The 14,877-nt window shown below is 51.3% G+C and overlaps 1 protein-coding gene across 1 annotated transcript in view; it reads right to left on the reverse strand.

Moving 5' to 3' along the window:
- The window catches only part of LOC140403686 (sorbin and SH3 domain-containing protein 1-like), a 186,776-nt gene extending 172,787 nt beyond the window's left edge, over window positions 1-13,989 (reverse strand). The window contains 1 exon segment of the mRNA XM_072491857.1: window positions 13,850-13,989. Within this exon segment, the coding sequence (XP_072347958.1) occupies window positions 13,850-13,881 (32 nt within the window). The 5' untranslated portion in view covers window positions 13,882-13,989.
- Between the last annotated feature and the right edge of the window lie 888 nt (window positions 13,990-14,877).

Consider the following 14,877-nt stretch of genomic DNA (forward strand, 5'->3'; position numbering starts at 1 on the left):
GGCATCTTTGAATTTGTCTATATATATATGTTTCTGGAACAGACCTCTTCATTCACCTGAGGAAGGAGCAGCGCTCCGAAAGCTAGTGACATCGAAACAAACCTGTTGGACTTTAACCTGGTGTTGTAAGACTTCGTACTGTGCTCATCATTAATGGCAGGGTAGCCTTGAGGGGCTGAATCAGAATCGCTGAATCACACAGCGCAGAAGAGGCCCTTCGGCCCATCGAGTCTGCACCGACGCATGAAAAACACCCGACCTGCCCACCTCACCCCATCCACCAGCACTGGGCCCACAGCCTGGAATGTTAGGCCGTGCCCAGCGCTCACCCAGGTACTTTGTAAAGGATGTGAGGCAACCCGCCTCCCCCACCCTCCCAGGCAGCGCGTCCCAGACCCGCCTCCCCCACCCTCCCAGGCAGCACGTCCCAGACCCGCCTCTCCCACCCTCCCAGGCAGCGCGTCCCAGACCCGCCTCTCCCACCCTCCCAGGCAGCGCGTCCCAGACCCGCCTCTCCCACCCTCCCAGGCAGCGCGTTCCAGACCCGCCTCTCCCACCCTCCCAGGCAGCGCGTCCCAGACCCGCCTCCCCCACCCTCCCAGGCAGCGCGTTCCAGACCCGCCTCTCCCCCCCTCCCAGGCAGCGCGTCCCAGACCCGCCTCTCCCACCCTCCCAGGCAGCGCGTTCCAGACCCGCCTCTCCCACCCTCCCAGGCAGCGCGTCCCAGACCCGCCTCTCCCCCACCCTCCCAGGCAGCGCGTCCCAGACCCGCCTCCCCCACCCTCCCAGGCAGCGCGTCCCAGACCCGCCTCTCCCACCCTCCCAGGCAGCGCGTTCCAGACCCTCACCACCCACTGGGGAAAAACATTTTTCCTCAAATTCCCCCACCCCTCACCCTGAACTTGTTTCCCCCTCGTAACCGACCCTTCAACTAAGGGGAACAGCTGCTCCCTATCCACCCTGTCCATGTCCCTGATAATCTTGTCCACCTCGATCAGGTCGCCCCTCGGTCTTCTCCGCTCCAGCGAACACAACCCCAGCCCATCCAACCTCTCTTCGTAACTGAAATGTTCCATCCCAGGCACCACCCTGGTGAATCTCCTCTGCACCCCTTCCAGTGCAATCACATCCTTCCTATAATGTGGTGACCAGAATTGCACGCAGTGCTCCAGCTGTGGCCTCACCAAAGTTCTGTACAACTCCAACATGACCTCCTTGCTTTTGTAATCTGTGCCCCGATTGATAAAGGCAAGTGTCCCATATGCCTTTTTCACCCCCCTATTAACCTGCCCTTCTGCCTTCAGAGATCTGTGGACAAACACACAAAGGTCCCTTTGTTCCTCGGAACTACCCAGTGTCGGGCCATTCGTTGCATGCTTCCTTGTCACATTACTCCCTCCAAAGTGTATCACCTTTTCAGGGTTAAATTGCATCAGCCACATGAAAATGAAATATGAAAATCGCTTGTCACAAGTAGGCTTCAATGAAGTTATTGTGAAAAGCCCCTAGTTGCCACATTCCGGCGCCTGTTTGGGGAGGCTGGTACGGGAATTGAACCGTGCTGCTGGCCTTGTTCTGCTTTAAAAGCCAGCGATTTAGCCCAGTGTGCTAAACCAGTCCCTGCTGGTTATCCGCCCATTTGGCCAGGCCGCCTACATCTTCCTGTGACCCAAGACACTCAACTTCCTGTTCCAATGTTCTGGACTCCCCAAAGCAGAGCAAGGACTTCTCTCTCTAACCCCCCTATCCGAACTTTTAATCATCTTAAAAACCTCAATTAGACTGTCCTTTCATCTCCGATGATCAAGGGATCACAAACCTAATCTATGCAAACTGTACAATCTTTTTAACTCTTTCAGACTGTGGTGATATGCATGTGCCCAGTAATGTGCATAGTTATCCATACAGCCTCCTACCAGCAGATGGCGATAGGGATCAACCATGTGACTCAAGATATCCGGGAGTTGGTAGTAAGTCGTACTAGAGGACAGTCACACTGGAAGTAGCTCCATGAGAATTCACGGAATTCATTTATTCATTACCGTTTGTATTATAGTTCGTTGAGTTATATTTCCACGTATTTATTTTGTTAATCAACTATCTGACTAGCCAAAGAACTAGATGTTGTGTGTGCAGCTGTACTACGGCCACAACACAGAAGATAACACAGTCCAGTATCATTCTCGTGAATCTTAGCTGCACCCCCTCGGTGGTCAATATATCCTCCCCAAACTGAGGTGCCCAGAACTGAGCACAGGATCTTAGATGCTGCCTAATCAGAGCTCTGATTAGCCTTTCAGCCCATCGGGCCATGCTGGTCCATGGAAAATTGGCCCTTTGCCTTCAGGTGCATCATGTGCTAGGGTGTGAATGATGCACAGAAGAACATCTAGTTCTTGACTAGTTAAAGTAATTTATTATAAAACAAATGTGTGGTAAAGATAACTAGAAGAAATATATCACAAACTACAAATGCTAACTAACTATTCTACAATCATCATGAATTCCAGAGGATCTCCCCATGGTGCAGGAGTTCACTCAGTCCAGCGAGTCCGCACCGACTCTCTGAAGGAGCAACCGACCCAGTGTGCACCCCCCACCCCACCCCCCCTCCCCTCCCCACACTATCCCCGTAACCTAACCTGCACCTCCCAGGGCACGAGGGGACAATTTAGCCTGGCCAATCCACCTGACCTGCTCATCTTTGGACTGTGGGAGGAAACCGGAGCACCCGGAGGAAACCCACGCACACACGGGGAGGATGTGCAGACTCCGCACAGACAGTGACCCAAGGTCGGAGTCGGACCCGGGTCCCTGGCGCTGTGAGGCAGCAGTGCTAACCACTGTGCCACCCTTTTGCGAATGGGATGATTTTCTCCCAATCTACTCTGTCCAGACAACCTCATGATTTTGTACGCCCACTGAAGTCTCCTCTCAACCTCCTGTTCTCCGGGGGGGGGGGGGGGGTCAGCCAATCTGTATACGTAATTGTAGTCCCTCATCCTTGGAATAATTCTCGTGGATCTTTTCTTTACCCTCTCTAAAACCTACACATTTTTCCTGTCAATATCTTATCAATTACATTGTTACGGTTTATTAATGTCGATAACATTGTAATGTTCAAAGAGACAGGTAGTGGCTATTTGTGCTAATCTATATCTCAGGGACAACTGGGACACTGGGTTAAGCGTCAGGGGGGCTGCGAGACCGAACAAGTCAATAAACTCTCTCTCTGTCCTGGAAGTCTCCGTGACTTGGTTTCCGCAACACCCAGCGGATCAGATCCAGTCAAAACACTTCCAGAGGTGCAGTTCACACAATCGGACACAAAACTCCCACTTTTCCCCTTTTTAAAAAAAATATTTTTATTCTCCACCTTTTTCACATTTTCTCCCACATTGACACCCATCAACAATAAACAATAATCAGCAAGATAGGTCAATCCCCATAATAACAACGATCCCATCCGCCCACCAACCCCCAAACATCAGCCCACATGTTTACATAAACAAATGACAAAAAGGAATCAGGGATTACCCGTAGTCACCCTTAATCTACACAGCCCCCCTCCCCCCCCCCCCCCCCCCCCACCCACCCCCCCAACTAATGTTCGATGTTATCCAGTTCTTGAAAGTGCATAATAAATAGTGCCCATGACTTGTAGAACCCCTCCGAGCTTCCCCTCAGTTCGAACTTAACCTTCTCAAGGGTCAAGTATTCCAACGGGTCCCCCCGCCACGCCAGGGCACTGGGTGGAGAGGCTGCGCTCTCCCTCCCAGCAGGATCTGCCTTCGGGCGATCAACGAGGCGAAGGCTACAACATCTGCCTCCGCTCCCGTTTCCAATCCTGGCTGGTCCGACACCCCGAATATGGCCTCCTGGGGACCCGGGTCCAGTTTCACACGCACCACCTTGGAGATTACCCGAAACACCTCCTTCCAGTACTCCCCTAGCTTTGGACAGGACCAAAACTTATGAACGTGTGAGGTGCGCTCTATATACCACCTTCAGCTGTATCAGCCCCAACCTCGCACACGAGGGGGAGGCATTCACTCTCCAGGGCACCTCACACCAGACCCCCTCCTCTATAACCTCTCCCAGCTCTTCCTCCCACTTTGCTTTGATCCCTTCCAGTGGTGCCTTATCCTCTTCCAGAATAGCTCCGTACACCGCTGACACTGCCCCCTTCTCCAGTCCCCTTGTCGTCAACATCTCATCCAGCAATGTGGAGGCCGGTTCCTCTGGGAAGCTCTGTATCTCCTTCCTGGCAAAATCCCAAACCTGCATGTACCTAAACCCTTCTCCCTGCTCGAGCCCATACTTCGCTTCCAGCTCCCTCAATCCTGCAAACCGACCCAGAAGAAACAAATCTTTTAGCGTCTTAATCCCCTTCTCTTCCCGTTTCCGAAAACTTCCATCCCACCTCCCTGGCTCAAATCTGTGGTTCCCCCGAATCTGCATTTCCCTTGACCCTACCCCCAACCCGTGTTGGCGAAACTGCCTCCAGATTTTCAATGAAGCTATTATTACCGGACTCCTTGAATATTTCCCCGGAGCTATCGGGAGCGGCGCTGTTGCTAGTGCCTTCAGCCCCGACCACCTGCATAAACTCTCCTCCATTCTGACCCACTGAGAATCCACCCCTCTGACCCAGCTCCGCACCTTGTCCACGTTCGCCGCCCAGTAGTATTACAACAGGTTCGGGAGAGCCAAACCCCCTGCCTGCCTTCCCCTCTGCAGCAGCACCTTTCTCACTCAGGCCCACTTTTCCCCTTTAATGCTTTTGACTCTCATTAACATTTGCGGAAGATATTAGGAACGTGCGCAAGCGTGTGTGGAACCCGTACCCCAGTGAGAGTCAGTGTGTGTGGAACTGTATCCCAGTGAGAGTCAGTGTGTGTGGAACTGTATCCCAGTGAGAGTCAGTGTGTGAGGAACTGTATCCCAGTGAGAGTCAGTGTGTGAGGAACTGTATCCCAGTGAGAGTCAGTGTGCGTGGAACTGTATCCCAGTGAGAGTCAGTGTGCGTGGAACTGTATCCCAGTGAGAATCAGTGTGTGTGGAACTGTACCCCAGTGAGAGTCAGTGTGTGTGGAACTGTATCCCAGTGAGAGTCAGTGTGTGAGGAACTGTATCCCAGTGAGAGTCAGTGTGCGTGGAACTGTATCCCAGTGAGAGTCAGTGTGCGTGGAACTGTATCCCAGTGAGAATCAGTGTGTGTGGAACTGTATCCCAGTGAGAGTCAGTGTGTGTGTAACTGTATCCCAGTGAGAGTCAGTGTGTGTGGGACTGTACCCAGTGAGAGTCAGTGTGTGTGGAACTGTATCCCAGTGAGAGACAGTGTGTGTGGAACTGTATCCCAGTGAGAGTCAGTGTGTGGGGAACTGTATCCCAGTGAGAGTCAGTGTGTGTGGAACTGTACCCCAGCGAGAGTCAGTGTGTGTGGAACTGTCACCCAGTGAGGGTCAGTGTGTGTGGAACTGTATCCCAGTGAGAGTCAGTTTGTGTGGAGCTGTATCCCAGTGAGAGTCAGTGTGTGTGGAACTGTATCCCAGTGAGAGTCAGTGTGTGTGGAACTGTATCCCAGTGAGGGTCAGTGTGTGTGGAACTGTATCCCAGTGAGAGTCAGTGTGCGTGTGGAACTGTATCCCAGTGAGAGTCAGTGTGTGTGGAACTGTATCCCAGTGAGAGTCAGTGTGTGTGGAACTGTACCCCAGTGAGAGTCAGTGTGTGTGGAACTGTATCCCAGTGAGAGTCAGTGTGTGTGGAACTGTATCCCAGTGAGAGTCAGTGTGTGGGGGACCCGTATCCAAGTGAGAGTCAGTGTGTGTGGAACCCGTACCCCAGTGAGAGTCAGTGTGTGGGGAACTGTATCCCAGTGAGAGTCAGTGTGTGTGGAACTGTATCCCAGTGAGAGTCAGTGTGTGTGGAACTGTATCCCAGTGAGAGTCAGTGTGTGAGGAATTGTATCCCAGTGAGAGTCAGTGTGTGTGGAACTGTATCCCAGTGAGAGTCAGTGTGTGAGGAATTGTATCCCAGTGAGAGTCAGTGTGTGTGGAACTGTACCCCGGTTAGAGTCAGTGTGTGTGGAACTGTACCCCAGTGAGAGTCAGTGTGTGTGGAACTGTATCCCAGTGAGAGTCAGTGTGTGAGGAACTGTATCCCAGTGAGAGTCAGTGTGCGTGGAACTGTATCCCAGTGAGAGTCAGTGTGCGTGGAACTGTATCCCAGTGAGAATCAGTGTGTGTGGAACTGTATCCCAGTGAGAGTCAGTGTGTGTGGAACTGTATCCCAGTGAGAGTCAGTGTGTGTGGGACTGTACCCAGTGAGAGTCAGTGTGTGGGGAACTGTATCCCAGTGAGAGTCAGTGTGTGTGGAACTGTACCCCAGCGAGAGTCAGTGTGTGTGGAACTGTCACCCAGTGAGGGTCAGTGTGTGTGGAACTGTATCCCAGTGAGAGTCAGTTTGTGTGGAGCTGTATCCCAGTGAGAGTCAGTGTGTGTGGAACTGTATCCCAGTGAGAGTCAGTGTGTGTGGAACTGTATCCCAGTGAGGGTCAGTGTGTGTGGAACTGTATCCCAGTGAGAGTCAGTGTGTGTGTGGAACTGTATCCCAGTGAGAGTCAGTGTGTGTGGAACCCGTACCACAGTGAGAGTCAGTGTGTGGGGAACTGTATCCCAGTGAGAGTCAGTGTGTGTGGAACTGTATCCCAGTGAGAGTCAGTGTTTGTGGAACTGTATCCCAGTGAGAATCAGTGTGTGTGGAACTGTATCCCAGTGAGAGTCAGTGTGTGTGGAACCTGTACCCCAGTGAGAGTCAGTGTGTGTGGAACTGTATCCCAGTGAGAGTCAGTGTGTGTGGAAATGTATCCCAGTGAGAGTCAGTGTGCGTGGAACTGTATCCCAGTGAGAGTCAGTGTGTGGAACTGTATCCCAGTGAGAGTCAGTGTGTGTGGAACTGTATCCCAGTGAGAGTCAGTGTGCGTGGAACTGTATCCCAGTGAGAGTCAGTGTGTGTGGAACTGTATCCCAGTGAGAGTCAGTTTGTGTGGAACTGTATCCCAGTGAGTGTCAGTGTGTGTGGAACTGTATCCCAGTGAGAGTCAGTTTGTGTGGAACTGTATCCCAGTGAGAGTCAGTGTGTGTGGAACTGTATCCCAGTGAGAATCAGTGTGTGTGGAACTGTATCCCAGTGAGAGTCAGTGTGTGTGGAACTGTATCCCAGTGAGAGTCAGTGTGTGAGGAACTGTATCCCAGTGAGAGTCAGTGTGCGTGGAACTGTATCCCAGTGAGAGTCAGTGTGTGTGGAACTTTATCCCAGTGAGAGTCAGTGTGTGTGGAACTTTATCCCAGTGAGAGTCAGTGTGTGGGGAACTGTATCCCAGTGAGAGTCTGTGAGTGTGGAACTGTATCCCAGTGAGAGTCAGTGTGTGTGGAACCCGTACCCCAGTGAGAGTCAGTGTGTGTGGAACTGTACCCCAGTCAGAGTCAGTGTGTGTGGAACTGTACCCCGGTTAGAGTCAGTGTGTGTGGAACCCGTACCCCAGTGAGAGTCAGTGTGTGGGGAACTGTATCCCAGTGAGAGTCAGTGTGTGTGGAACTGTACCCCAGTGAGAGTCAGTGTGTGTGGAACTGTATCCCAGTGAGAGTCAGTGTTTGTGGAACTGTATCCCAGTGAGAGTCAGTGTGTGGGGAACTGTATCCCAGTGAGAATCAGTGTGCGTGGAACTGTATCCCAGTGAGAGTCAGTGTTTGTGGAACTGTATCCCAGTGAGAGTCAGTGTGCGTGGAACTGTATCCCAGTGAGAGTCAGGGTGTGTGGAACTGTACCCCAGTGAGAGTCAGTGTGCGTGGAACTGTATCCCAGTGAGAGTCAGTGTGTGTGGAACTGTACCCCAGTGAGAGTCAGTGTGTGTGGAACTGTATCCCAGTGAGAGTCAGTGTGTGTGGAACTGTATCCCAGTGAGAGTCAGTGTTTGTGGAACTGTATCCCAGTGAGAGTCAGTGAGTGTGGAACTGTACCCCAGTGAGAGTCAGTGTGTGTGGAACTGTATCCCAGTGAGAGTCAGTGTGTGTGGAACTGTATCCCAGTGAGAGTCAGTGTGTGTGGAACTGTATCCCAGTGAGAGTCAGTGTGTGAGGAACTGTATCCCAGTGAGAGTCAGTGTGCGTGGAACTGTATCCCAGTGAGAGTCAGTGTGTGTGGAACTGTACCCCAGTGAGAGTCAGTGTGTGTGGAACTGTATCCCAGGGAGAGTCAGTGTGTGAGGAACTGTATCCCAGTGAGAGTCAGTGAGTGTGGAACTGTATCCCAGTGAGAGTCAGTGTGTGTGGAACTGTATCCCAGTGAGAGTCAGTGTGTGAGGAACTGTACCCCAGTGAGAGTCAGTGTGTGAGGAACTGTACCCCAGTGAGAGTCAGTGTGTGTGGAACTGTATCCCAGTGAGAGTCAGTGTGTGTGGAACTGTAACCCAGTGAGAGTCAGTCTGTGTGAGGAACTGTATCCCAGTGAGAGTCAGTGTGTGAGGAACTGTATCCCAGTGGGAGTCAGTGTGTGTGGAACTGTATCCCAGGGAGAGTCAGTGTGTGTGGAACTGTACCCCAGTGAGAGTCAGTGTGTGTGGAACTGTATCCCAGGGAGAGTCAGTGTGTGTGGAACTGTATCCCAGTGAGAGTCAGTGTGTGTGGAACTGTATCTCAGTGAGAGTCAGTGTGTGTGGAACTGTATCTCAGTGAGAGTCAGTGTGTGTGGAACTGTATCTCAGTGAGAGTCAGTGTGTGTGGAACTGTATCTCAGTGAGAGTCAGTGTGTGTGGAACTGTATCTCAGTGAGAGTCAGTGTCTTTCGTGCATGAACAGAAAAAACACTTTTTTTTTAAAAATGGAGCATTATCGTAATTGCAAAGAAATTCCATGCACATAATCGCAGGGAGGTTTAATCAGAGTAATTCTGCCTTCAGCCCGAGATCTTGTGGCCTGTTCCACATCAGTTTTAGTTCAAATCTGAGCTCGTCTGCAGCACAAACCACACTCAGTGCCTCTTCTCCCAGTGCCTCCTCATGACAATTCCTTAAAAGGTGTGGAAAAATAGCTGTGGATTTAAACTCCGGGAGCATACTATGATTCTGTGAAGAATGTCGATAAGTTGGCTTTGCACAGGGCAGGAGCGAGATAGTCCAAGTGTTCGAGGATTCTGTGGAATGTCGATGTGTGTCACACATGACGTCATGTCATCAATATAATGCGCAGACTAATCCAGCCTTCATTGCTCCATTTGGTCATGGAATATTCTAGCAACATGGGGAGAGGAAGCTATGAGAGAATTACTTTGCAGCAGAAAGGAAAGGAATGTCAAACACTCCCCAGAAGCCCCAAAAGTTTCTTAAACCGAGGTGTAAGGACATGCTTTGAATCGTGTCTCCAGGGACAAAAGAGGCTGGTCAGTGTCACACACTGAACCATTTATAGTTCAGCGTTAATCTGAAATGTGCCCTTTCCCCATCATTATGGTCTTTATTCTGTGAGGGAGCAGAGGCTTGAGGCATACAACTAGGAATATCTTCAAGAAAAGCTAGCCCCCACCCCCGGCGTGGCCCAGAGAGGCTTGTAAGCAGGCCTCGAGTGACAGTAAACAGTTTGTGACTGGAATAGTCATCATTTCCCAATAACGAGCCAAGTGTCATCACCAGGCTCCTCAGCAGGCGGGATCGAGGGCAATGTGGTGTGTCTGGAAATAGCCTGCCCGCTTGTCACACCGGTATCAAGGCTCACATTCTCCGCATTCCATGCCTCAGGAATGAAAACAAGGACTTCAATTATCCCAGAGAGGCTCCTCATGAATCCTTCACTCATTCCCAGGGCAAAGAATACCCATCCACATCCCAAGTCCATCTTGCGTTGTCATGGACTCCAGACTCCATTCTGTAAAAATGCCCCTGGATCCTCAATTGGCATCGAGGAATAGGTCAGATCCTTTAATCCCTGCCAACCAAAATTCTTGCCCTCCACAGGAAGCCCTCTCCCTCCCTATCCTTGTGTAGGAGCCGCGGGCTTCTACGCTGGGGGAGGAGGGGACAAACAGGGATGCGCTCTGGGGAAATTGCTCTATAGAACCTTGTGTGGCGATTCTACACAGCAGCCTAAACAGGGGAGATGGTGGCGTGGTGATATTAACCACTGGAGTGGTAATCCAAAGACCCAGGGTAACACTCTGGGGACCCGGGTTCGAATCCCTCCATGGTGGGATGGTGAAATTTGAATTCAATAAAGATCTGCAATTAAACCGTCTAGCGATGACCGTGAAACCATCGCCGATTGTTGTAAAAACCCAACTGGTTCACTAATGTCCTTGAGAAAATCTGCCATCCTTACCTGGTCTGGCCTACATGTGACTCCAGACCCACAGCAACGTGGTTAATTCTTCACTCCCCTCCTAAAGGACAATTAAGGACAGCCCAGCAACACTCGAATCTCTCGCAAACGAGGGTGGACGTAATCACAAACCCAGACCCACAAATCTGACCAGCTCAGTGACCCTTGACCCTCACGGAGATTGAAAAAAGTCAACCAATTAGTCAGCTGTGCGCACACCAGCCAACGCACTGCGACGTCCATCAATGAATGAATGGAGCAGGCCAGAAACGGGAGACAACAGGTTGGGCGGTAAATTAATCGTCCATCCACTTCGCTAACACTTTCCTTTCCGGTTCCCCCACAACATCATTGACTCCACTTCCAATTCCTCTGCCCTATCCTTCGCCCATTAGAAACGCAGGGATTTGTGACCTGGGATCACTGTTCAGAAATGCACCTTAACATTGCTCCAAAAATGGGCCAACTAGGGGTTGCCAACTGTGATTCAATGTATTCCTGGAGGTTTCATCACCTGACATGCCCGCCATGCTGCAGCTATTAGGCGGCCAACACATCCACCCTCGCGGTGTTCTACCCTCCCTACGCCAATTGGAAAAAGACTCATCACCCTATGATATTTATCCATGTTTGCTCTCAGCAGTGTCCTGGAGACGGACCTTTCAATTCAGGCCAATCTAGGAGGGTTGGTCACCCAAGAGCAGGCCTCACTGGTGCAATTGTGGCACAGTGGCTTGCACTGCTGCCTCACAGCGTCAGGGACCCAGGTTCAATTCCGGCCTTGGGTCACTGTCTGTGCGGAGTCTGCCCGCTCTCCCCGTGTCTGCGTGGGTTTCCTCCGGCTGCTCCAGTTTCCTCCCACAGTCCAAAGATGTGCAGGTTAGGTGGATTGGCCATGATAAATTGCTCCTTGGTGTCCAAAAGGTTAGGTAGGGTTAGAAGATAGGATGGGGGCTTGAGCCCAGATAGGGTGCTCTTTTAGAGGGTTGGTGCAGACCCGATGGGCCGAATGGCCTCCTTCTAGGGCAGCACGATGGCACAGTGGTTAGCACTGCTGCTTCACAGCACCAAGGGCCCGGGTTCAATTCCGGCCTCGGGTGACTGTCTGTGTGGAGTCTGCCCGTTCTCCCCGTGTCTGCGTGGGTTTCCCTCCGGGCGCTCCGGTTTCCTCCAGTGGGTTAGGTGGATCAGCCGTGCTAAATCACCCCTTAGTGTCCAGGGATGTGCTGGTTAGGTTATGGGGTTACAGGTATAGGGCAGGGTGGACAGGTGAGTGGACATAGGTAGGGTGCACTTTCAAAGGGTCAGTGCAGACTCAATGGGCCAAATGGCCTCCTTCTGCAATGCAGGGATTCTATGCTTCTATACACTGAAATTCTATGATTCTTCTCTGACTCAGTCCTGAAGGACTGTGCTGCCTATCCCCCACTAATCAAGAGAAACAATGGTCCACAAAGGGAAACAGGTTTGAACAGATTGATGGAGGCTGGGATTTGTATCTAGGCGTTCAGGGTGACAGGCAAACCACACTCTCTAAGCCAACTGAGCCATTGGCTGCTCTGCCAACCAATACCTTTCATTCCCAATCGATTATTCCTTCTGACCTTAACCTCTGCTGATTGGACTGATGTTTCATAGACTTATTTCATAGAATTTACAGTGCAGAAGGAGGCCATTCGGCCCATCGAGTCTGCACCGGCTCTTGGAAAGAGCACCCTACCCAAGGTCAACACCGCCACCCTATCCCCATAACCCAATAACCCCACCCAACACTAAGGGCAGTTTTGGACACTAAGGGCAATTTATCATGGCCAATCTACCTAACCCGCACATCTTTGGACTGTGGGAGGAAACCGGAGCACCCGGAGGAAACCCACGCACACACGGGGAGGATGTGCAGACTCCGCACAGACAGTGACCCAAGCCGGAATCGAACCTGGAACCCTGGAGCTGTGAAGCAATTGTGCTAACCACCATGCTACCGTGCTGCCCCTAAACACAAAGGATTCATAGATTCATAGAACATACAGTGCAGAAGGAGACCATTCGGCCCATCGAGTCTGCACTGACCCACTTAAGCCCTCACTTCCATCATATCCCCGTAACCCAATAACCCCTCCTAAATCTTTTGGTCACTATGGCAATTTATCATGACCAATCCACCTAACCTGCACGCCTTTGGACTGTGGGATGAAACCGGAGCACCCGGAGGAAATCCATGCAGACACGGGGAGAACGTGCAGACTCCGCACAGACAGTGACCCAGTGGGGAATCGAACCTGGGACCCTGGTGCTGTGAAGCTACAGTGCTATCCACTTGTGCTACCGTGCTGCTCCAGTATCTGGATGATGTGTCCAGTATCGATCAATGTTCTCACCTTCAAAACAATTTGATCGGTTATCCCGCCTCCTGCCCCGCTCTGCGCCTTGCCAGGGCCAAAGGTCACCCTCCTGGACCCCACACAGGAGGTCATTCTGCAAATATCAGCAGCGAACGCCGGCAGACTATTCAACTGCGGAAGCATCACGACGAATGGCGGCAGGCTATTCGACTGCAGTTGACCGCACAGCCAAGCCATTCTTGCCCTTCCCCAACTTTCAGACACAGGATTGTGGGAGAGCGACGAGCCCAGTTTGGGACCCTGGTTGAATTACACTTATCGAACCAGAGAGCCATAGAGATGCTCTTACCCCCAGGCCGAGAATCAAGCTTGGAATTACCTTGACTGTGTCAATTCGAAAGGAGTTCTTTACTGACAGGCCTGGAACATCAATACATGTGGGACATGCAGTGATAGTAAACAAGTCACACTCTTGAGACATTGCAGTGATACCCTGCACCCTGCCCCATTTATTTTGATACTTCAAAGATGAAGTGACAGTTTCGAACAAGATCAGAGGAATGTAAACTAGCTCTTCCGATCCCACAGCATGACGCCACCAACTGCAAAGCGAGACGGGGGGGGTCGGCCAAATCAAGAAACACATGAAGTCACGCCAAGCAGCAGTGCATCAGTCTCACTGCTGCACATTCAGGTCAGGCGGTTCACTGTGCCGGGCATGTTTAGACCGACAGCTCGCCGTCCACCCCGTCAAATTGTAAATTACCCTCATCGCTCCCAGGTTCCGGTTAAAATAAAAACAGCTCCTGCCCAAGGCAGCTTGGGCACAAACGGTTCAAAAATCCGTCACAGGTCACCACTCAGTTTGAACATTCCCATCGGGAACACAAACTTTAAAACAGCGCAAAGCTACGCGACAATGTGGCTTGAACTGCATGCAAGACGATGTCAAACCCCTTTCGTTTTTCAATGCATGGTGATATGCCCGGCATAAAAACATTGACAAGCATCACACCAACAAACTGCTCTCCCCTCCTTTCCAAGACGACATTGCACCTTTAAGAAAAGTATCCTTTTTTTTTTAAGATTAAAGGCACACTGTATTTATCACCAAATTGGAGGAAAGGTATTCCATACCTTGCGTCGACTTTGCCAGTTAGAGGAGGCATTTCCCTTCCTTTCTGTAATTCTTCACTGGTTTTATTTAAACGCTTCCCTGGGGGTAATTACCAGCTTCCCAATGGAGGTGCTCTGCTCTCAGTGACTGCTCATTTCAATCGCTGGTGTCGGATCCGAAGGATCCAGAACTCAGCTGTCAGCTTAAGTACCTCAGCTCCTCCCACCCCTGTGCTTTAATTAGCTCCCTTAATTCAGTCGCCTCCTGGCAGGATTCCAAAGACAAACACCCGGAGGTATCGGAGGTGTTTCATGGCATTTTAGCTGCTTTGAGTCGAAAGGGGGAAAACGATGACCTCATGTTTTGACACGGCTCCCGATAAGGGCCGAGATGCTGGTCGGTGTTTGTTGATAGATTCGCAGGCATTTATAGCACAGGATGAGGCCACTCAGCCCATCACGCCCATGCTGGTCAACAAAATTCTGACTACCTTAATCCCATTTTCAGCGCCTGGCCCACAGCCCTGGAATATGGCAACGCAAGCGAATATCTAAATACTTCTTAAACGTTACAAGGGTTCCTGACTCAACCACCCTTTCAGGCAGCAATTTCCAAACAAAAGGTTTCTCCTGAACTCCCTCTTCGGTTTCTACCCCTTACCTTAAATCTATCACCCCGGTATTGACCCCTCTACTGATGGAAAAAGTGTCTTCCTATCCACCCCAACGTCTGCCACTCACAGATCTCGATCAGGTCCCCGCTCAACCTTTGCTGCTCCAAGGAAAATAGCCCCAGTCTATCCAAACTTTCCTCATAGCTCAGAGCCTCCAGCCCAGGCAGCATCCTGGTAATCCCGTCTGCAACCCCTCCCACAAACATTCACTCCCTCTGTCGCCACCCGAGTTGGCCAAGTCCCCATTTAAAATGGCGAACGGCAAAGGCTGAAGGGAAATTCAGCCAACACAGGCAGAAACCAGCAGGTGCAGGTTTGCTGTGCATTTAGCTCTGCAAAAGCCCAGACAGCATCGATACCAGCGACCATCGGCAT

The sequence above is a fragment of the Scyliorhinus torazame genome, chromosome 28 (assembly GCF_047496885.1).
Source record: "Scyliorhinus torazame isolate Kashiwa2021f chromosome 28, sScyTor2.1, whole genome shotgun sequence".
Classification (NCBI taxonomy): domain Eukaryota; kingdom Metazoa; phylum Chordata; class Chondrichthyes; order Carcharhiniformes; family Scyliorhinidae; genus Scyliorhinus; species Scyliorhinus torazame.